This window comes from Triticum urartu, chromosome 1A, assembly GCF_056163025.1.
Source record: "Triticum urartu cultivar PI428250 chromosome 1A, HENAU_Tu73, whole genome shotgun sequence".
Classification (NCBI taxonomy): Eukaryota; Viridiplantae; Streptophyta; class Magnoliopsida; order Poales; family Poaceae; genus Triticum; species Triticum urartu.
The window spans coordinates 478,268,665-478,293,015 of record NC_141873.1 but is presented as its reverse complement, the minus strand read 5'-3'; the positions used below and the strand labels follow the sequence as shown (position 1 = coordinate 478,293,015).

The 24,351-nt window shown below is 47.6% G+C and overlaps 1 protein-coding gene and 1 pseudogene across 1 annotated transcript; one reads left to right on the top strand and one right to left on the bottom strand.

Annotated features, from left to right (window-relative positions):
- Positions 1-11,570: 11,570 nt before the first annotated feature.
- Positions 11,571-23,804, top strand: LOC125532928 (uncharacterized). Its single transcript, XM_087526172.1, has 11 exons — positions 11,571-11,619; positions 11,964-12,029; positions 12,105-12,293; positions 13,527-13,658; positions 14,022-14,161; positions 15,024-15,107; positions 15,495-15,620; positions 22,078-22,185; positions 22,958-23,128; positions 23,206-23,285; positions 23,759-23,804. The coding sequence occupies exons 1-11, from the start codon at positions 11,586-11,588 to the stop codon at positions 23,802-23,804; spliced, it is 1,176 nt and encodes a 391-aa protein (XP_087382298.1). The 5' UTR covers positions 11,571-11,585.
- Positions 19,660-20,770, bottom strand: LOC147991783 (uncharacterized; annotated as a pseudogene).
- Positions 23,805-24,351: the final 547 nt, after the last annotated feature.

The window sequence follows — 24,351 nt, the reverse complement described above, 5'->3', positions numbered from 1 at the left end:
CTAAAAATACCATGGACAGAGACGGAGGCATAACCAGACTGTGGTCCACAATATGGCTCGACCTTCCTTGGACACACATACTTTTATTTTTCTTTTTATCCTTTTTAGGTTTCTTTTCCGCAGGCCCCTGTCGATGGCCTTATAATCGGTCCTTTAGAAGGACGGATATACCAAGGTGGCAAGTAGCACAGACGTATGGGGGAATCTCTAGATGTTCTTCTTAGCGATCATTCTACCTGTTTTCAGGACCCGTATGCAGCTCCCCCTTGGTCTTGGCATGTCAAATAGCCACTGTTGCTTATCGCACTATATGTACAAATACGCTTTGACGTATTAATCAAAATCATAATGGAAACAGTTGCGGCCCAATTTATGTGGCATTAGCTTACTACTTCATTTATATTTCATTATTCTTATTTGCACCCGTACACTTTGGTACGCCGTAATTCGCCAGGGGCTTTATTGCGCCACATACCGTGGCAACAAGTCCGAACACTTTTACAGTACAGTTCGGCACCCTAAATTTCAGCATTATATGCATTGGCTCCGAATCATGTCTTCGGTCAATAGTTGGGCTGCCCGGCTCCTGTGCTTACTACCTTACGTTCCGCTCTATCAGCTAGGGTAGTAAAGGGAGAACTACTACGATTGTGTCCTGGTTTATCCGGATGAGCACCTCAGTAGAGAAAGCCGAAAACTGACTGTCATGATGCGGCGTGAGCCGGTCAGCTGTTTGGAGGTTAGAAATCTTTTGCGATTTTTTATGCATTATGCGATGAATCGGTCTTTACCCGATCAGGTGCTTACAACACCCTAGTTCGGACTCACGAATACTAGGGGCTACGCCTAAAATTCTATTGTCAAACTCCTATGGCTAAGTGAGGGTGATAAAGCCACATAGTCCGATTGCCTGATTCGTTGCGCTAAACACCTCCTTCAAGGACCAAACGTTTGGATAAAGAGTGTTTTAGATTCATCCCGAACACTCCCGTACTACCTATGTGGGGGCTGAAGCCGATGACTGGCCAACTCTCAGACTTAATACAACGGCCGCACAAGAGGTAAAATTTTAAATAATAAACAGCAAAGCATTATATTACATATCAGCCTTGTTTTCATCATACATGAAGGGACAATATAAATGATTTGATTCAAAGATAATGTCTTTTGAACACTGCCCTTCTACAATAAGGGATCCCTTCAGGACATCTTCAAAATACCGCTCGGGCGTGCGGTGCTCCTTGCCCGCGGGCGGTCCTTCAGTCGCGAGCTTGACGACCTTCATCTTCGCCCATTGTATCTTGACACGGGCGAAGGCCATCCGCGCACCTTCAATGCAGGGCGATCACTTGATGGCATCAAGCCGAGGGCAGGCATCTACCAGCCGCTGCACGAGCCCGAAGTAGCTGCTGGGTACGGCTTCGGCAGGCCATAGCCGGATTATCAAATCCTTCATGGCTAGTTCGGCCACCCTATGCAGCTCGACCAACTGTTTAAGATGATCGCTAAAGGGCACCGGATGTTCTGGCGCAAGGTATTGCGACCAGAACAGCTTCTCCATTGAGCTCCCCTATTCGGCTCGGAAGAATTTCGCAGCGTCAGAAACGCTGCGCGGCAGATCCACAAACGCCCTTGGAGAACTCCAAATCCGGGCCAGTAAGAGGTACCTCTTCTTCACACATTTGCTTTGCATAATGAAAGCCTTACCCGCCACGATTTTCTTGGCCTCTTGGACTTCCTGGAGGGCGCCTTGGGCTTCGGTCCGGTCCTCTTGTGCGCTTTGGCAGGCCTTAGCGAGTTCGGACTCTTGGTCCGCATTCTGGCGCTCCAAGGACTCGCATTTCTGCACAGTGTTCTGGAGCTCCTGCTGGACCTCTCCAACCCTGGCCTCGTGTTTCTCATGAGCGGCTTGTTCCTTTGCCGCTCTCTCCTTGGCCTCTGCTAGTGCCTTCTTGAGGGCCCCCACTTCGGTCGTCGCCCCTAATAAATATCATGGCACTATGTTCAGCACAAATCATTCATCCCTTCCGGACATACACAAGGTCATTGCATACCTTGGGTGTCCTCCAACTGCTTTTTCGCACAGCCGAGCTCTTCCTCGGTCCGTTCCAGCCTCTGCTTCAGTCCAGAGACTTCGGCAGCATGAGAAGTCGTGGCTAGCAGCGACGCTTGCTTATTCACAAAGACATATATGGTTAGTCTCCTGCGAAAAACTATTTGATCCTCTATTCGGATTTTCTTTCCGAACACCGGACAGAGTCTCAGGGGCTACAGTCTATACTGTAACTTTCTTTTCACATAAATGCAGCGCTTACCTCAAAGCCCGTTAGAAGGCTTGCGCAGGCTTCGGACAGTCTGCTCTTTGCGGACTGAATCTTTTCTCAATCACCGCACCCATGAGGGTACGGTGTTCCTCGACAATGGAAGCACTTCGCAGCGCTCCCAGTAGAGTATCCGGTGCTTCTGGTTGGACAGAGGTCACCAGCGAAATAGGCATACCTCCTTCGTTTGAAGGAGGCTGCTTGCCGAATTCCGGAGCCGTATAGGTCTCCAAGGCTGTATTCGGCTGGGGGACGAATTGGGTATGGCCCCCATCGCCGGTCTCCATGGGGATTTGCTCTCCCATGTGTCCGGCAGCCGAGATTTTACCCTCTGGCACCGCCCTGGCGACCTCCTGCGTCTCTCCCTATCCTGGGCTCCTTCGGGATAGTACCTCGGTGTCATCCATGGCCCTGGGAGAGGAGGCCGCCGGAAGGGACCCGCTGTCCATCACCTTCGGGTCCAGCGAATTCCCCGAAGATGAGGATCGCTCGAGGTCAGAACAAGCCAGACTGCAAATGCATGATTCAACATGTTAGAACTAAGAAGTAAAGAAGCTAGATATTTGAGTGTGTCTTTGAGTACTTACGATTCGTCCAGGGGCTTATCCTTGGGGAGCCACTCTGAGCCGCTGTCAACGTCCCATGCAGGGTTTTCCGCGGCGGAGGCCTTCCCTTTCTTGGACGCCTCTGCCTCCAGAAGCGTGGAGGCCGCCCTTTTCTTCCTTCCCCCTCAGGGGGAGAATCGCTTTCCTCCTCTCCCTCGTCGTCGGTGGCAGGAGGGGAGTGGGTGTCGGCGTCTTCGGACGTCACGTCCGAAGTGCCCTTATGGCGGAGACCACCCCTGGTCCCCTTGGCCTTCTTCTTGGCCTTCTTCTCCGGTGCTTGATAGGGCGCCGGAACCGGCATCTTCGTTAGAAGAGGGATAGCTGGTTCTTCGGGCAGTGGAGCCGGACACCGAATCCGCTCCGCCTTCTTCGTCCAGCCCTGAAAAAACAAATAGGAAAGTTTAGACATCTTCCTTGAGTCAGCAAGTAAAGGATACACCTTGATATATGGAAAACTTACCGCATTAGCAGGATGAGCCAGGTTGTGCCAGCGGTCTTCGGTCGTCGCCAGCCACGTTTCGTTGGCCTTGAAGAGCACCTTCGAGATGTCTTCGTGCGTAGTGCCGAAGAACCATTGCAAAGTCTGGTGCTTGGCCGGATCGAACTCCCACAAGTGGCAAGTCCGACTTTGGCATGGAAGGATCCGGTGAGCGAGCATCACCTAGATCACATTGACGAGCTTAACGTTCTTGTCCACCATGCTCCTGATGCGCGTCTGAAGTGCTGTCAGCTCATCCGACGAAGACCAGCCTAGGCCCTTCTCTAGCTAGGAGGTGAGCCACATCGGGGCGCCAGACTAGAATTCGGGAGCCGCGGCCCAGGTGGCATCGCGAGGCTCTGTGACATAGAACCACTGCTTTTGCCACCCTTTGACGGTCTCCATGAAGGTACCCTTGGGCCATGTGACATTGGGCAGCTTGCTCACCATGGCTCCTCCGCACTCTGCATTTTGGCCATCCACCACCTTCGGCTTCACATTGAAGACCCTCAACCATAGTCTGAAGTGGGGAGGGATACGGAGGAAGGCCTCGCACATGACAATAAATGCCGAGATATTGAGGAAGGAGTTGGGGGCCAGATTGTGGAAATCCATCCCATAATAGAACATAAGTCTGCGGACGAATGGGTACGGTGGAGTGGAAATCCCAGCCTGCGGACGAAGTGGGGGATGAAAACTACCCTCTCGTGGGGATCCGGGGTAGGGACGATCTATCCCTCGGTCGGAAGCCGATGGGCGACTTCCTTGGCCAAATATCCGGCCTCCCGGAGATGGGTGATGTCCTTCTCCTTGACGGAGGAGACCATCCACTTGCCCTGCGCTCTGGATCCGGACATGGTTGGAGTGCTTTTTGGAGGCAGAAAACATAGGGCGTGTTTGGTTCGTGAATACGCATGCCATAGCTCGCCACAACTCCCTACGCCTAAACTTAGCCGATGTTTGCTTTATGCCGGTGTTGTGGCATGCCGCACCGCTCGCCACAGTTTGCTAGTTCATTTTCCACGCCACAACTCGCCAAAAGTGTGGCACTCGTTTCGTTCGCTGCACCTGCAGCGCGGCCGCATCTTTGGCGTGGCGAGCTGAGGTTGAGAACCAAACAACCTCATAGAAGCTTGGGCGCTGGAGCTCGAGAATGGATGGGCAGAGAGAGAGAGAAGGCGCGGGTGAAAGGGGGTGAGTCCTTATCCCTTTATAAAGGCAGCAAATATCAAGCGCCTCCCCACTAGCCTTAAAACTCGCCTGTTTCCCAAGGGCCGTGCAGACGGCACGGTTGGATTACCCATGCCCGCATTGATGAGAATCCCGCAATAAGGGGATACGATATCTGCTTTGACAAGACGTGCCAGTAAAATCGCATATCGAAATATGAAGCGGCAGGACGAAAAATAGTTCGAAATAATGACCGGGTGGTGATGTGGTGTCATGCTATAAAAAGTTGTCAGTGGATTGGACTCGTAGAATATTATACTCCCTTCGGTTGTGTGTGGTGCTTGTTTTTTGCAGAGCCGGACACGTTCTTTGTGTTCGAAGGTTATTTTGGAGTATTCGGAGAAGCAACCGGCCTTGCAATGCCGAAGACAATCTGCGTGTCGGACACCTCATCATTGAAGCCTGGTTCAGGGGCTACTGAGGGAGTCCTGGACTAAGGGGTCCTCGGGCGTCCGGCCTGTTGGGCATGGGCCAGACTGATGAGCTATGAAGATACAAGACCGAAGACTCTCACCCGTGTCTGGATAAGACTCTCCTTGGCGTGGATGGCTAGCTTGGCGTTCGGATATGAAGATTCCTTTCTCTGTAACCGACTTTGTACAACCCTAGTCCCCTCCGGTGTCTATATAAACTGGAGGGTTTAGTCCATAGAGGCATCACAATCATAATCATATAGGCTAGACTTCTAGGGTTTTAGCCATTACGATCTCGTGGTAGATCAACCCTTGTAACCCCCATACTCATCAATATTAATCAAGCATGACGTAGGGTATTACCTCCATAAAGAGGGCCCGAACCTGGGTAAAACTTCGTGTCCCTTGTCTCCTGTTACCATCAACCTCAGATGCACAGTTCGGGACCCCCTACCCGAGATCCGCCGGTTTTGACACCGACACCTTGAGCCTTATTATTTTCATCTGTGAAATAGCTTCAAACACCTCTTTCTCCGAAAATGGGGTAGTCAAAATATCGTTCTAATCTGCAGCAAGTTGAGGAACATCCTCAATCCTAGACTCATCCAGGGATACACAATTATCCTCCGGAGGCCCAAACAGCTACTTGTAGTATTCGGTTATGTATAATTTTAGGTCTTCCTATCCTAAAATCGTTCCTTCGTCTAGCTCAAGGTGAAAGATCCTTTTCTTTCTGTGCTTGCCATTGACGATCATGTGAAAGAATTGAGTATTCGCGTCCCCCTGGAGAACTTTGCGAACCTTAGCTCACATTGCCCACTTCAATTCCTCTTCACGGAGAAGTTTTTTCAATCTCATCTCCACATCAATTTTAGCATGAAGTTATGTGGTCTCTAGAAGTGTGGACTCGGCTTTTAAATCCAGGGACTGAATAAGTGTAAGGAGCCTTTCCTTCTCAGCCTTATAAATCCCACTAAGATGCTTAGCCCACCCACGCAAGAAACTTCTCAAGTGTCTTATCTTATTCAGCCATCGCTCAACCGAAGTCCTACATCCTGCATCCTTACCCCATTCCCTGGCTATGAGAGCCAAGAAGCCTTCTCTTTCAAACCATGCCAATTCGAACAAAAAGGAATTTTTGTTTCCCATGTGGGTTGCCTCACCAGAGTCAACTAGTAAAGGCGTGTGGTCAGATATTCCGCGCGACAACGCCTGGACTGTTACCAAGGGAAATTTTTGTTCCCATTCAACGCTTGCGAGGACTCGATCCAACTTCTCAAACGTCGGGTTTGGCAAGGTATTAGCCCAGGTAAATTTTCTACCCGAAAGCTCTATCTCTCTCAGATCCAAGCTTTCAATAATGGTACTAAACATGAACGACCACCTGCCGTCGAAATTATCATTGTTCTTTTCCTCTCTCCTTCTAATAATGTTGAAGTCACCCCCAACCAAGATTGGGAGCTTCTCGGAACCGCAAATTCGAACAAGATCTGCCAGGAACTCTGGTTTGAGCTCAGGCTGCACGGCACCATATACCGCCACCAGCGCCCAATTAAACCCATCTGCCTTCGATCTAACCCGAAACTTAACAGCGAAATCTCCCATCACTACGCTTCGGACTTCCAGCGATTCACATCTAACTCCAAGTAAGATCCCACCCGATCTTCCTCTCGAAGGAAGGCAGTGCCAATCAAAATCGACACCCCTCGATAAAGTACTAAGAAAATGGGGAGAAAATTTATCTCAACCAGTTTCCGAGAGAGCAATAAAATCCAACCTATGCTCGATAGAAGCATCTGCAAGAAACCTTCTTTTAGCCAAGTTTTTCAGACCTCTACTATTCCAAAAGATTCCTCTCATCATTATTAATGATCTCATCATTAGAAAAATGCAGAATGGAATTAGAGGTGTTGACCAACATACCAGTAGTGACCTCAATGTCACGAAGCTTGGCCACCCTCATGGCGCACCGCTGCTGCATGTCATCAACCTCCGGGTGATCCTGGAGGCGGCAGCTCATCCGTCGCCCCTCAGAAACCGGATCCGGAATCCCTCCATAAGCAATGACCTCCTCCCGGGTAGCCCCGCTCGAGGTAAGGCCTCCAGCCTCACCCCCAACACACTGCAGGGATGCACCACTCGAAGAAGCGCCAAGAGCAGCCACAAGCACCGGTGAGGAGCTTCGCGGCCCCATCAACGTCATCCGCGCCTCGTCGCCCTGGGACGCAGGCTTGCAGGGGGAGGAGAGTGCGTGGGCCGCCTGCCCGAACTCCCTGCCCGACCCGGCCCTCTGGCTAGAGGGAGTCGCGGGCATCTCAGCAGGTGCGGCCACCCTAGCCGCGAGAGGAGAAGAAGGGGCCGAGGACACCTGCTCAGGACCCCCTCCCCTAGCCACATCTGTCATCGTCGGCTCCCTCGCCCAGGATGAGACAACGGTCAGAGTGGGAGAATGAGGGGCCACCTGCCCAAGATCCTCCCCTCCTCCCTCGACTGAGGTCATCTCAGCAACAATCGTCTCCAAGCCCCCAACCACAGGACCTTTAGCAGCATCAAAGTCCAGGGTAGGTAGCGTGCGCTCAAGCACGTCATCAGACACCATCCAATCACTCCAGAGTCTAGGAGGAGCAGAAGCTGGCTCGAATGACCCAAATCTCAGAGTGTTCATTGGCACCGAAGAGGATGGTGTCGTCCCATCCCCAGGCGTCTGAGAAACGGACCCCGATCCGTTGGACAACTCTCGTCCAACATCATCCACTGGCGCCTCCTTAGCACCCGAACCATCATCTCCCTCGTGCATGTCCACATCAGTCCCAGCCATAGCCTCAGCGAAAAGACCGACATCCTCAAACTCAATCTCGAGGTTGTAGATTAGTCCCCTATGTGTCCACTTAACCACATCAGGCACGAACTCAATATCTAGAATACTCACCAGCAGTCGGGCCACCCTGTTAGCTCAGGTAAAGGCCATATCCACTCTCTCAGTTTTCCCAACCAAAATACCCAAGCTAGCAGCGACCCGAGCATCCTGCAGCAGCTTTGAGGGAGCCCCGGAAAAATGCAACCAGACCTGAGTAAGAGACTTGCCCTGTGGCTCAACTTTCTTCCACTCGTGAAACTCCAGGATACATTCTATGCCAGGCACTCTGCACAACCCGAAACTCAGAAGTCGCTGCAAGTCCTCGACAGAAGGGAAGTCAACCTTATACATGTTGGCCTCGAGACTGATAAGCTCCCACTTAAAGTCAACAGGAGCTAACTCCTTAAGCCTCTACACAATCTGAGTCTCGGACACATCACCTTTGGTAACTTTCACAACCCCAGTGGTTGTGCTCTCGGTCTCCTCTGTGATCTCCGTCGCACTAGACGACTCAAAGAACATCAACTTAGCACAACACACTCCATATATGGTAATACTCGGCATCTGTTCACGCAAAATTGGGCATTCCCCCGTATCATTTGCTGGCTTGAAGCAGGTATCACAAAGCTCAGTCACGCATTCAGCAATAAAGTGGCCCTTCCCGCCACAACGATAACACAACATCTTATCCTTTTTGCGCGCCCACTTGGACGCTCTATCAGACTCTGCCCTGTCAACAACCTCGACCATGGTCTCAGTCCCAGGTAACTCAGCATTAGCCAGTGCAGTCACCACATCCATAACCTGACCGGACAGCTCCGGTGTCTGACCGGGATCGGCCGCCTCTGCGGAGACAGTCGGCTCAACGACGATAGGCGGAGGAGGCTGGCGGTGACGGTACCGATCACCTCGACCGCCACGATGGCCGCGGTATCCGCCTCGCTGCCGATAGTCTAGGCCAGATGCCCCCTCGACAAAGCCTCCCGAAGGGCCGAGAAACGGTCTCTCAGTTGTACCATCGCACTGCCAAGCCTATCCACGGCCGCCACCCATGGATGACAAACCGTGGTGTTGGCCATCACCATACGCATTATAGCCATCGTCACCCCATTGTCCCCGGGGCGGTCCATTAGCACCACGGTTAGCTAGGCCACGAGGCAAACCCGTACCTCCAGCACCCACGTTGTCAGACTGAGGCGGTGTTGCATACGTCTGCACCGGCCCAGGCCGTTTTTGCGTCGGCCTCGCGACGTAGTGGGGGGGCGGCGCAGCCCGAGGCTACTGCCCGTGCGCCTGAAATTTGTTGCGGGAAGGCGCGACGGCAGGCCCGTGCAGTGGCGGCCTTGGCCCTTACACGGCGCCGCCCCGTCCCGTAGCAGCCACCACAACCGGGCCCTGCGGCGATGGCCGAGGCCCTTGAGCAGCAGCGCCCCGACCCACGGCAGCCACCGCAGCCGGACCCTGCGCCGGTGGCCTAGGCCCTAGCTGGCCCCCATCACGACCTGCAGCGGCCAGCACTGCACCGGCAACCACCGGTGGTCTAGGAGCAGGCGGTGCCGCGGCACCACGCCCGACGCCAGCAGCCGGCAGTGTCACACCTGCACGTCCAGCGCCGCGGCCGACGGCTTCTTCCCCGGTGGCGCACCAGCCCCTCGGCCAACCATGGCCACAAGGGGAGGGATACGAGCGGCACGCCCCGGACCACACGAAGGGAAACCCGGCTTCGCACAACGCTAAGAAACCCTAGCGCACCGCGATAACGAATGGGATGAGCAACGATCGAAAGATCTCCTGCATGTGTCGGCGCCTCCAACTTGGGTGGGAACCGGTTTAGCCAGGGCCTCATACCCAGCTAACCCCGGCCCACCCAATCGCGGCCCATGCTCACTCAGAACTGGCCCGTCTCGGCCAAGAAGGAAATTCAAACGGATCGCACGAGCCGCCGTGATCCCGATCGCCAGCTTTCCGGGCGTGAACGCCGCGGTCGCCGCCGGCGCCGATCTAGCCACCGCCTGACGAGCGTTCTTTCTCCTCTTAACTATTATCCACGACTCCGGACGAATCCTATCGAAAAGGGTTAGGTTTGGTAGACTTACCTTAGGGAGAGGACCCTTCCATGGCCAGATCGCCGTCGCCGCCGTTCTCCGATGAACCACACGACGAACCATCTCCTTCTTCTCTCCCGCGTGAAGCCCTATCCTGGCCGGATCATCAGGGGGCAAGACCTTGTCGACAGTCGTCGCCACTTCCTCTTCGTTATAGCCGGAGCAGAAAAATTCGCATATAAGGTCAGACGGCGTTGCCGACGGCGAAGATGCCGGCGATATCGCACCCGCTTCCCCGTCCGCGTCGTCCTCGTCCGCGTCGGCGAGGGCCCAAAACCGGCCCCCGACTCGCCGCCGATCGCCGGAGGATGGGGGCGGTGCACCCGCGGTCACCACACTGGTCGCCCCCACAGTCGCCTTTCCCATCGCCTTGGTTCCCCTCCAGCTCGTGCTCCTGTTCATTTACCTTCAAGCTTGGTTCGCCGGAGGATGAACTAGTAAGGTGTTGTTATGATCACCATGTTACGTTTGACATTAGAATAACCATAAAGTGCATCGTTCAGTATGAAGTGACTTGATACTCTCATGGTCCAAGGAATTATGCAAACTTTTAACTCTATTGTGCTATCGACTATTAACTTCTTACGAAAGGATCTCACAGTATAACATATAACCAGAGTCAATTCAACACAAGTGTTCTTCCAACATTGTGCCCCTAAAGTTTCCGGCATCCTTTGTTACACTTAATGTATTCCTATGATCAAGAAAACAAAACAATCACTACAGATAGGCCGGCAAGAACCTACGCCATCTTACCCGACACTGTCGAGATAGGGAGGCTAGAGGAACCTTCATTTCGAACCAACAAAACGCTGTTACATAACCCTGCTAAAAGCCTCAAAGTGAGAAAAAACTAGAGCTCCACCTGGTAGACCGTAGCCGCAATTGTAATTATATTGTGAATTTTAGAATCACTTATATATTTGTATATTATTAAAAAATGCTAATTTTTCGTTTTTTTTGTCGAACATAGTACAAACGCAAACGCTCATATAAATGCACATACATTCACCTCTATGAACGCGCACACGCATATCCTATCTTGTGAGCATCTCCGAGAGACTGAGCCGACATATCATATAACAACAGGATTTGAACCCTTATGGGTTGGGGATATCATTGTCCACCTAACCATCCCAACCACTGGTCCGCGCCAATTTTCCGACTTGCTTGCACAAAAAAGCGATTTTTTTCAATGAACTAAAATATATTGTGTTGTTTTTATTAAGACGCAAAAAATGCACTTGTTCACTGGTTTAGCATAAAATGACCCGAGCATCCGCAACGGAAACTTTTTCAGTTTGTTTTGGCACATTTGAATATTTATTTCGAACATTTTGTTAATTTCGAGAGCATATGTCTCGGAAGCCGATGTTGGCGCAGAGTAGTCTGCAACAATTCAATGCCGGGGAGTGGAACAGGCGCGTGGCCTCGTGTTTGACGCCCATTTTTATCTCCGCCCACATTCTCCGTTTGTGCGGATCACTTCATCTTCCTCGCTGCCTTGTCCTTCTCAAGCAGCCGAAAGCGCCCCCCCCCCCCTCCCCCGGGGGATCTCGTAGCCTCCATCGGCGCCATGGAGCCGCCGCGTTCGCCTGCTCGCTTCACCGGTAAGCGCCTCCTTCATATTTCTTCCCTGGCTCCAGGCCTCTCCAACTCCAACCCCAACCCGAAAATGTTATACGGAACCATGGTTCTGCCGAACCTACGCTCGACACCATTGATCTCTGGATACTTTTCATAAGAATCCGTGCATGATTGATTAAAAAATGCATGATGGGAGCTGTTTGCATATTAAACAATGCGTGACGCGGATCCACATGCAGCAGGATGTTGAATCATACGGCGTCAACCATAGGTTCGGCTGAACCATGGTCCAGAATCACGCCTCTCAACCCCAACCCCAATATCTCATCGCTAACCCCAAACGGTAACGCTGCCTCTCGTGCCGCAGTCGGTGGGCCGATGCTGAACATGGTATTTGGAGCGGCGTTTGACGGAGATCTCCCCCGCTTCAAGAGTACGTGGCGCTCTCCTGGTATCGGATCTTGGTTGGGAGATTGAGTGCTGATTACTTGCGTCCAATCCGCTGCAGACCTGCTGATGATGCTGTACATGGGCAGGGGCCGCCTCAAGGAGGCGGTGGAGGCGCTGAGGGTGGAAGATGCCGGCATGCTACAGGGTCTCGGGGCACTACATGTTGCTGCCGGCAGAGAGCGGCTGGAGGTGTGCAAGTACTTGGTTGAGGAGCTGCAAGTTGATGTCGATGGTGTCGACAAGGGAGGTCAGGGTCCCTCAAAAAGCCGATATCGATTTAGGTTTTTGTGAACAAATTTAATTTTTGTTTGCTAATTAGCATCGTTGTAGGAAACTATGGGTTTGCCAAATTTCTCCGAGTGCTATTTTACATTTCCAGCGTGGTCATGCGGGAAGGGACTTTTTCGGTTTTTATGTCCCTGCAAATAATTACTGTTTTTGGAAAATTGGGCTTGCTAACTGCTAAGGTTATGGCTGGTAGTGTGATGGAAACAGCTATTGCACTCACTCATGGAAGTAATGATAATATAACATCTAGGTTGCTCTGCATGTTTGCCACTCACTATTTAATATGCTAAGATAGTAAGATATGTCTGTGTCCTGTGTGTTTTAGAGTTTTTATTTTTATTTTCATATAGCTTCATATGGAAACACCATGCTCTTTTCCATGATCATCCTCACGGCATGGAGACTGTGGAAACACCGCAATGGTTGCGTGTTCAATGGGGACAGGCCTTCCATGCGCTCGCTGAATGTATCAAGGACGATGCTAGAGCTTGGGCTCCCGCAGGGGCCAAGGGGCTTAGCCAGTTGATCAACGAGACTTAGACCTTTGTAGTAGGGTCGCACCTACCCTTCTTATGCGCTCTTGTACGTCTTGCTCACGCCGCCTTCGCGTATGTGCTTGGAGGACTAGCTCTGTAACCTTCAAACTCTATTTTCTTCTATCAATGCAATGATACGCAAGTATTTTGCGTATTCGTGAAAAGGAAACACCATGCTCAGTGGGAAAGTATCCAATGCACCCAACCATCTAGTGCCACTGGGGCACCCAGTTTGAAAAACGCTCTTTGCAAATGTTGGAAATTTCTGAAAAATATGTACATGTTGTGGTAGTAATAACAAGAATCTACCATACCATAAAATTCCAAATGCAAATTTGAAACATTATATAAGTGGGCCCCATTGGGGGTAAATTAGTATCTTTTCTTGATATTTTTATCTGCATTTCAGACACATGCATATAAATTAGTTGTCATTTCTACTTCATATAACATATAAACCCATGGGTATATTTCGTGTATATTGAGTAGCTATTTCTACATTTTTTGCTGTCAGACAAGATAGTGCAGTGTTATGACATTTCCGTGTATTTTGTGTGGATGAAAAGTTGTTCTTTCAGAGAAATAAAATCTTATTTCCTTGCTAAACCCAGAAAGGTTTTGCATCAATAAGCGGTACATCACTATGTGCTTGACAGGTAAAACACCTCTGTTTTTTGCGATACTTTGTAAGCATGTGGGTATCGCCAAATATCTTCTTGATCATGGTGCCAATCCAAACAAAGTCAACAGTGATGGGATCTCCCCTTTACATCAGGCCACTATATCAGGTCTACCTCTATAAACACATGCCTCTGTTTTGGTTTTGCGTGCTGCAACTTTTCTTGTCTTCTGAATTTCCAAGTTTGTACGATGGTGTGGTTTAGTATTGTACTAGGACCTATTTTTCTTTGTTCCATATGGTAATAAATTATATGTATTAGCTTTAATTCCTTCCTGTCCAAACAAGACATTATTTATGGCACATGTTCAAGGCAGAGTGAGGTGCATAAGACTTTTCAAAAGAAAGATATTGTCCGGAGAAATACTTATCCTCTGTTGTAACAAATTCATGAATTCATTTTCTTTGAAAATGAGAATTGTCACAGAAACACCTATCCTCTTATCCAGCAAGTTTGTCCATCTTGTTTCAGGAGATTGTGAAACTGTTAAACTATTGCTTGCTAAAGGAGCCTATATCGACCCAGTAGCTTTTTGTGGGACACCACTTCATTGTGCTGCTGCTAACGGGGATGCGGACATTATGAAGATTTTATTGGACCACAATGCGGATGTAAGTTTATGAGTGTATATGTTTCTGCCTTAAGTTTCGCATTGGACAGGTGAATGTGCATGGCAAACTTTAATTTCTTGTGTTCTGATAAAGTAAACACATTAGCTGTCTTTTTCATGCTCTATTAAGTTTTTTTTGTGAAAACTATTAACTTATTGTTGTCTGGTTGCTTGATTCTACTTTCTTGTTTTTGCATTTAAGATCATAGAAGGCTTGGACTCATTTGCGAGCAGTGTTAGCTAACTTGTTCTGCACATTTAACTATTTTTCTCTCTAAACACACATTGAAGTGTCAAGTGTGTCATTTTGCGTTAGAGAGTAAACATCAAGATAATGCAAAGTACAAACAAAGGCCAAGAAAAACGAAAATCTACCAAAAAGCCCAATGCCTAGCTAACAAGAAGTATCACTAGTTAGATCGTGCCATCATAACAAGTGTCGAAGTTCTTCATCAACTTCTATTTAAATTCACAGCACTGTATATCTATCAAATCTAGGATCTGTTTCCTTGCATTAGGAATAGTTATGCTGTCAACGTATGCAACATTCTACTTACATATTTATCACTTTTGGTCCCTTAAATGTCAATACGTTAAAAGTAACTTCTTGATGAAATTGCCTTTTTCCGTATTTGCCACAAATCTTCTCTATCTTGTGCTGGTGCTCACTTTTAAAGTGCCATAAAAAATTTCAAGGTTTGACGAAATGCTAGTAATCTATTAAATAAGTTGCCAATGTCATGGTTTTTGTAATGCCTTGAAAGCTGTTTAATTCTAGTGATCTTGATGTGTCCGTTTTTGCCTATATCACTTGATTACCATTTTGACTAGAGGAACTAATATCTTAATTTTTTTCTCACCAGTGCAACAAACTGGTAAATGGTCAAACACCTCTTATTGCAGCTGTAGGTGGTGCCTCAATGAACTGTATGCTTCTCTTGCTTAAGGTATTGTACCTTCATCTTAGCCTTGTCTAGTCCTCAAAATATGAAGAGTCTGATCTGTTGGCTATGTAGTGAAAGAAAAATCTCGCTTAAGATGAGAATGTTCAACTTCTTATGCTGCCTTTGTTTTATGTACACTGCTATTTGTCCCACTTGCAGTGGGTACTTTACCCCTTCTTTAAGCACTTGTGCTCAGTGAGGTGACCACAAGTATTCTGACAGTGAAACCAACTAAATAAACTAGTTGTTAATTTATGCTGAAACGGTGGCACTATGGTTGCTATTTATTCCTGTAAGTGCGGAAGTTTGAAATGCTGCCGAGTTCATCTTGAGGACTCACTTACCCAGGTTATCCCGAGGACAGACATTTAACATCTGTTTCTGTGACAGGCCGGTGCTGATCACAAGGCAGCTTTAACCCATTCTTTAAAGAATCTCCATTCTGAAAAACTTGTTTCAACTGACTTTGTCAATTGCTTGATGGAGGACATTTCTGCCAGCCATTTTCCTGATGATGTAAGATTTACCCCCTTTTGACACTACATGCTTGTACAGTTCTGTTTTTTGATGAATCATTATTTTAGAGTTCTAATACGCACTACAACATGCAGTACATGCGCTGTTTTTTGGAACTCTACACCCCTACACTTTGATCATAAGTTGCAACCCTCGCATTCCCATTAGGAGTTCTAAGGAGATAAGAAGACACTATTCTCCTTTTTTTAGATATAATGGAAGCTTTTATTACCCCTGGCTTGTGCATGATGTGCGAACTAGCGGAACGTCTTGCCTTCTCAGGCCGACGGCTTCGTGTTATATAGATGGGGCGCACCTCCCATAACAGCACATACATTCGGTTGAGATTACATTCTTGGAGATAAAGAAAGGAGGTAGAGATAAGAGATACAAGAGATAAACATTATACTCTAACTACCTAACCAGATGCGCCTCATGGAGATATCCGTCAGCCATGTAGATATTGATGTGTTTAACACCCTCCCTTAATCACAACTCTATTAAGTTGAGATTATACTTGAAGTTTTCAAAGCTCTTGACCGGCAATGCCTTTGTGAATCCATCTGCAATTTGATCACTGGAATGCACAAAACGAATGTCAAGTTGCTTGTGAGCCACCCTTTCTCTGACAAAATGAAAATCTATCTCAATGTGTTTGGTCCTGACATGAAATACTGGATTAGCTGAGAGATAGGTGGCACCAAGGTTATCCCACCACAAACATGGAGCTTGTTTAATTTTTATACCAAGTTCCTTGAGCATGGATTGAACCCATATGATTTCAGCCGTGGCATTTTCCAATGCTTTATATCCTGCCTCTGTACTAGATCTGGAGACTGTAGCTTGCTTGCGAGCACACCATGAAATTAAGTTGGGTCCAAAGAAAATAGCAAAACCACCAGTAGAGTGTCTATCATCAAGACAGCCTGCCCAATCAGAATCAGAGAATGCACTGACAAGTGTAGAGGATGACTTGCTAAAATTGAGACCCATGCTTAATGTGTTTTTGACATATCTAACTATCCGTTTGGCAGCAGTCAAATGAACAGTTGTAGGTGCATGAAGGAACTGACATACTTTGTTGACAGCAAAAGAAATATCAGGCCTACTAAGAGTAAGGTATTGAAGAGCTCCTACCAAGCTTCTGTATTTTGTGCTATCCTCTTGATTCAAGAGAGTTCCTTGTGTGAGAGATAATTTTTCTGAACTGGACAGTGGAGTAGGTGTAGGTTTACAACCCTGTAGTCCAGCTTTTCTTACCAAGTCAACTGCATACTTTTCTTGGGAGAGATGAAGTCCATCCTTGTGCCTCTTCAATCCCAAGAAAATAATGCAAGTCTCCAAGATCCTTCAAGGCAAAGTCTCTACTCAAATCTTTTAACAACCCTGTGATAGCTTCATCAGATGAGCTTGTCATAATAATATCATCAACATATATCAAAACAAACATGCATGTATTGAACTTGTTGTAGATGAACAGAGAGGTGTCAGACTTTGAAGGGACAAAATCGAGTGTTTGCATTTTGTGACAGAGACGGGAGTACCATGCTCTTGGTCCCTGTTTCAAACCATAAAGTGCTTTGTCCAACTTGCAGACATGATAGGGTGCACTTTTACTTATAAACCCAGGAGGTTGTTTCATATATACCTTCTCTTCCAGAACACCGTGAAGAAACGCGTTCTGAACATCAAGTTGCCTGAGATTCCATCCCCTGGAAACAGCAATAGACAAAACAAGACGGATAGTGGCAGCTTTAACAACTGGACTAAACGTGTCCTCGTAATCTATGCCATACCGTTGTTTAAAGCCCTTTGCAACGAGCCTAGCCTTGTAGCGATCAATAGTTCCATCAGATTTCCTCTTTATTTTGAATACCCACTTGCAGTCAATTAAATTTTTACCTTGTTGTGGGGGAACCAAATGCCAAGTTTTATTTTTCTTGAGTGCCATGTATTCTTCATTCATAGCATTTTTCCATCTTTCATCACCAAGTGCTTCCTGGAGCGTCTGGGGTTCACCTGGTTCACCTATAGAACAAACCATACCGTATTTGGTTATGTGTTTATAATTAACAGGATGTATTACCCCATGCTGTAGTCGTGTACGCCGTGACGGTGCAGCATCAGGATCTTCGGCCACAGAAAATCCCGAAGCAGAAGCTCCTGTAGCAGAATCTGCTCCTGCCGAATCTTCTGTGGCAGTTTGATCAGGTGCAGCATGTTCTGTAGGCACAGAAGATCCCGAGGCCTCATCATTGGTGGATGATGGCGGATCAGCCTCGAGGCGGACGCCAGCCTTCGACGCGCGTGTGGGTGCACAGGAGTCCGCGCCCGGTCCCGCAGCAGATCCGGACCCAGTGTCAGGCCGGCGAACCTGGTCGCGCCGCTTGTACGTGACCAGTTGGTCACGGAAGCGCGCGCCGTCCTGGCGAACCGCGGGCTGCCGCGTGTCAGACGGGGGTTGGCGCGGAGAGGCGCTTGGGCCGCCGCCAATTGGAGCGTGACACGCGACGTGCGTTGGACTGGAGACAGCCGCACGGTCGGCTGGCCCTGTCGCCTGCGCGTCTGGCGCGTCTGCCGGCGCCGATCCCGAGGGAGATCGACTGAACTGCTACTGCGGAGCCGATCCCGAGGAGGATTTGCCTCCTGGATGCGGACACATGCGATATGGACCTGCCGGCGTGTTTTTTTCACTGTTTTCTTCATTATTTTCACTGTTATCTCCTGGAACATCATCAGAAAACTCATGCACACCATTAGTAGCAGGATTATTCAACATTTGATCATCAGAATTCGGACCCCCTTGATCAATGGTGGTAAGATGAGTAGGTAAGAGGAGAATTTCTTCTCGGATGCGAGCACCGGCGTTTGGGTGAAGGGTGGCGAAAGGAAATTTTGTTTCATCAAAAACGACGTCACGGGATATATAGACACGGCCAGTGGAAATATCTAAACACTTGACACCTTTGTGTTGAGGGCTATACCCTAGAAAAGCACATTTTTTTGAGCGAAGCATGAGTTTTCTTTTGTTGTATGGGCGAAGATTGGGCCAACAGGCACACCCAAACACGCAAAGAGATTTATAGTCTGGTTTGATGTGAAGAAATCTTTCTACTGGAGTTTGATTATTGATGACTCGACTAGGAAGCATATTAATGATGTGAACAGCAGTAAGAAAGGCCTCATCCCAAAACTTGAGGGGCATGGAGGCTCCTGCCAGGAGAGCTAGCCCGACCTCAACTATGTGTCTGTGCTTCCGTTCAGCGGAGCCATTCTATTGATGGGCATGAGGACATGAGACGTGGTGTGATATGCCAGGTGTTTGGAAGGAGTTGAGTTTTTCATACCCCACCCCCCTAGTCCGATTGGACTGCAATAATTTTGCTATCAAATTTTCGTTCAACCAAGGCTTGAAAGTTTTGAAAAACTTGAAAGACATCAGATCTCTTTTTGAGAAGATAAATCCACACAAACTTGCTATAGTCATCTATAAAGCTTACATAATACTCATGTCTACCAACAGAAGTGGGAGCAGGACCCCACACATCAGAAAAGATCAATTGAAGTGGTTTGGTAGAGACACTAGTAGATACTGGATACGGTAATTGATGACTTTTAGCACATTGACAAGAATCACAAATAGTTTCGATATTTCGCTCACCAACAAATGAGAGTTTATTTTTCCTAAGCAATTTTTCAACTAAAGAAAAAGCAGTATGCCCTAATCGATCGTGCCACCGTGTTGACGAAACTTTGACAACACCATTGGCTTGTTTATTGAGTCTCCTAAGCTCAGGAATCAACGGGTAAAGCCCTCGAACACATCTACCTCGATAGAGAACCTTCTTCGTGGCCTGGTCCTTGATCAAAAAGAAATAAGGATGAAATTCGAGGAAAACATGATTATCAAGGGCAATTGTGTGAATAGAGGGGAGACTTTTGGCAGCACTAGGGACATGCAAAATTTTCTTAAGATGAATTGGACGGTGAGGGGTACGAAACGTAGAATGACCAATGTGACAAATCTGCATACCTTCTCCACTTGCCGTGTGGATGTGATCTTTGCCACGATATTTGTCTTTCATCGTGACCTTCTCAAGTTCGTTGGTGATGTGATTGGTGGCGCCGCTATCGACGTACCAATTTGTGTCGATGCCGTAGGATCCATCAGCCGCGGCAACCACTTTTTCTTCATCTTGGGAGTCCTCGTCGTCTTCATCATAACGGTACCAGCAATCCTTCGCGGTGTGCCCTGGCTTACCGCAAATTTGGCAGCGAGGCAGCACCGGTCGGGCCCGAGGTGGACCGCCGCCACGACGACCGCGAGATGCACCAGAGCGGCTATGGCCGCCGCCGCCGTTGCCGCCACCACCGTGTCCGCCAGATCGCCCCTTGGCGCGAGAGGAGCTACGGCCACGTGATCCACCACCATGGCCACGCACCGCGACGTTGGCGGAGAAGCGGAAGCCGCCGCTGCCCGAGTGATTGAACTGGACCATGCGCTGGTCGAAGTTACTGAGCATGGCGTAGAGCTCGTCGAGGGAGACCGGCGTGACGCGTGCGTCGAGGGCGGAGACGAGGGGCTGGTAGTCAATGTCGAGGCCGTGGATGATGTAGGAGATGAGTTCGTCGTCTTGGATGGCCTTCCCCGCAGCGGCAAGCTCATCGGCGAGGCCACGGAGAGAGGCGAAGTAGGCGGCAACCGTCTGGTTGCCCTTCTGCGCATTGATGAGCGCCGTCCTGATATTATTCACGCGGCTCATGGACTGCGAGGAAAACATACCTGCCACCGCTGTCCAGAGCGCGTGCGCCGTGGTGACCGTGGTCACCGCGATCAGTACCTCCTTGGAGAGGGTGCTGAGCAGGTAGCCCGGCACCTGTTGATCCTCCCAGACCCAGATTGGGTGGAGAGGGTTGGGCTCAGCGCTTTCTTTTCCATCCTTGTCCTTGGTGACATGAAGCCTGGCCGGCTCCGGTGTGGTGCCGTCGACGTAGCCGAAGACGCCGGCGCCGTGCAGATGAGGAGTGACCTGCGTGCGCCAGAGCACGTAGTTCGTGCGTGTTAGCTTCTCGATGACCTGCCCATTGAGGGTGGTCTGGGAAGCACCGGAGGAGGAGGAGGAAGACATGGCTAGGCTCAGTAGATGGGATCTTAGTAGATGGGAAGAGATGGGGCTCTGATTACCATGTGCGAACTAGCGGAACGTCTTGCCTTCTCAGGCCGACGGCTTCGTGTTATATAGATGGGGCGCACCTCCCATAACAGCGCATACATTCGGTTGAGATTACATTCTTGCAGATAAAGAAAGGAGGTAGAGATAAGAGATACAAGAGATAAACATTATACTCTAACTACCTAACCAGATGCGCCTCATGGAGATATCCGCCAGCCATGTAGATATTGATGTGTTTAACACATGAATGCATATAGCCCAACTTATTACAACGGTTATTACAAAGTAGCTAACATTGGTTTCATCTGAAAGTGGGAGAGACCAAAACCATTAAGAAAACCAAAAGGTGGGAAGAGCAACCAATGTACCATCGAATTACAAGTGGGTGGCCCAATTTGAGTCATAAATTCCCTGGTAAACCACTTCAGCTTCTTGGTGCCAACCTCCACTCGCTCCCTGTGATGTGAACATTGTAGGACAGTCCATGACAATACAACGTTCTAGAACTCGCTTTGGCAATAAATCAACCTAGCTAGGCACCAGCCCACCACTATCCCAAGCAATGATTATAGGTCAAAATCCCGAATGTGCAAGTTGTTCGCTATAGATTTGATAAAAAAAAATACTTGTTCATGTATTTCTGGACACAAGGGCTCATTAATGGGTGAATACTACTCTTTTGGACTCATGTTAATAGTTTGTTCATGCTACAAGACAACATACAGAAAAGAGAAGTTACCATGCTTGGTTGGTTTTAATTGGCTTTTGTCAAACATGGGGTATGTTAACGGTCACTAGCAAATAAATCATCACATATTTGTGAAGCTTGCAATGTATTTATTTTCACAGTTGCCTTTGTAAGTATTTCTGGAACAACATGGCTCAAACGCACAAAATGCTCGCGTTAGTTGAATTAAATGAATATTAAATAATACCAACCTAATATGTAATCAATCAATGTGTGCAAGAGGGTATGAGGAAAGTTTGTCTAGGTTATGTATACACAGTAGATGGTACATAGGATCCTACAATGTGTGTGGGAAGTTTAAATGGTGGAGATCAGTACAACCTTGCCAATTATTAATTATGTAAATGTGACCTTCCTATTGGTGGTTAAGGCTGGTGGAAACTGGTGAAGTTGTCAGTAAATGTGAGCAAATATTTTTTTATGCAATGGATCCGTATTTCCAGACATTTACAAGACAAATTTAAGTGTTTCTTTGAAACCTCTCTATTTTTTCCCAACTGAAGTCTTCATTAATTTTAATATCTTGATGATTCAGGATGAGCCTATGTCAAAAAGGAAAATCAGAGCTGCAGGGTTTAAGAAAATTGCGAATGTTGCTTTCAAGACGGAGCAATATCTTTGTGCGGCAAAATGCTACACTATGGTATATTTTAGCATCATATACTTCTTACATTCTCCCTTCCCAGCATTTCAGTTAGTCTATATGTTTCAATACGGATTGTGTACCTTTCTTTTTTGCTGAGCTCTCTACCTGAAGCCAGCAAAATTCAATTTTCATATATTATGACCTGATTTTTCATTTTTCTTGAATGCAAATACATTAACCTGAAATATTCTTTTGGACAAACTTACCAAATACCCAGATTTTCAAGCTGAACTAGGTGGTTGAAACTTATACAAATACCCAAATTTTCATGCTGAACTGAGTGGTTGGTATCAATGATTTTGAAACACAGGGCGCAAGATCCACACGCAGGGTCTACAGCCTAGATCACCGATTTTTGTTACAAATCACAGTGAGAGTTGTGCTTCCAGTTAGTCATAAACACGATGAGGGTAGATATCATAGCGTGTAAATCTGATGATGATGCATCTAGTTGAGGATGCATTAGTTTTTTGTTTGTACTCAACTGTCATATAGTTGTATAATAATGAATAAATGAAGTGGTAAAAAGTGTTATGAACTTGTTGGAAGACACGTGGAAATATAATTTATGCACATGGTATGACCTCAACATTTGTTGGTAATTGTGTGTTGGATTAATTGGCTCTGTATTCCAGGCTTGCTCATTCGTGGTTTACTTTATACTGGCTCAAGTAATTATCTATACTATTTCAAATCTCTATGAAATCATGTGCAGATTATTTTATTTATTTATTTTATGGTCACTGTTGATTTGAGTTGTTGGCTGTAGGCAATAAGGTTTGATCCCAACAATGCAACATTGTACTCAAACAGGAGCCTTTGTTGGCTTCGCATGGGCGAGGGAGACAAGGCTTTGTGGGATGCTAACCAATGCAGAAAATTGCTGCTTGACTGGCCAAAAGCCTTTTACCGGCAGGGTGCAGCTCTGATGCTGCTGAAGGTTACATAGAAGATACTGTCGGATGTTTTTTCCACTTTGTCAGTTCGTCTGCTAATTATTTTTTACCATTATCTCAGGATTACAAAGGTGCAAGCGAGCATTTCTTGGATGGACTCAAGTTCGACCCCGCCAACACTGAGATGGAGGACGCATTACGGTATCCCATCTGTGGATTTTTTTTGTGGGGGATCCCATTTGTGTTTTTTGCAAACTGTTTTTTTTCTTCGTTTGGGCAGAACCCTCATTGGTTACATCATGCATTTTGAAGATGTACTTTCATTATTGGTGGTTAACTAAAGTATACTGAGTTACATGCTTCAGCACAGCTGATCGTTAGTTACAAGACTTATATATAGTATTCATCCTGTTTTTTAGATTTTATAGTATTCGTCCCTTAACTATGCTGTGGATAAACACATGTCTTTACCTTGAGAACTTGCGAATATGTTAATTAAACTCTGTTCAGTTTGCAGTTCGTGTATGACCTTCGATGATTGCTTTTTTTTTGCCCTTTTTAACGGCCTTTTCTTGTCCACTTTTTTTTGTTGTGCATTTGCTCCAAAAGTGTTACAAGTGACATATACCATCGGGTGTTTCCTGGTCTCTCATGGTTCGCTTTTGAATATGCAGGAAAGCTTATGATGCCATGAAAGATGTCTCGAAGCACCAAGGCTGAGTAACTGCTCGAGTGTTGCAGACTTGCAAGGAGAGGCCGGAGTGCTGGATCTGGTCTCTAGTCGAGTTGTCGTTGAGCTTTTCACCTTTTGAGCTACCTGTCGTTGAGCGTCTCACCTTTTGCTTAAAGACTTCCAATTCCTGAACTAAGTAATCTGTTGAATTCCTGAACCAAGTTGTCTGTTGGGAAATCAAGTAGTCTGATGGGAATCAAGTAACTCTGTCATGTCTGCATGCATAAATATATCTAGCTTGTGTTCTTTGATTCCTATTGTCTTTCATCTCATTTTAGCTCACGGTCTGGGTGTCCTAAGCGCATCTTTAAATCATCCAAAAAAAAAAAAACACTTGTCTGCAAAAAAAATACAGCCTTGAGAGTTACACCAACCCATCTCCTAAAATGTCAGGAGTGGAGCTCCCAGTAAGGGCATCTCCAACAGTTGTAAGATACGTGTGTTGGTAAATTTGTCACCTAGGACATAGTGATGATGTGGCATGTAATAAATATGAAGAGAGAGAGCAAAATTGTATGTAGATTAACCAACAAC

What these genes read in the sequence shown, in the direction of transcription:
- LOC125532928 (XM_087526172.1), top strand. Translation starts at nt 11,586, where the DNA reads ATGGAGCCGCCGCGTTCGCCTGCTCGCTTCACCG. An exon ending in CCAGCCATTTTCCTGATGAT is followed by an intron (nt 15,621 to 22,077) that starts GTAAGATTTACC and finishes TTGATGATTCAG; the next exon opens with GATGAGCCTATGTCAAAAAG. An exon ending in GAGATGGAGGACGCATTACG is followed by an intron (nt 23,286 to 23,758) that starts GTATCCCATCTG and finishes TTGAATATGCAG; the next exon opens with GAAAGCTTATGATGCCATGA.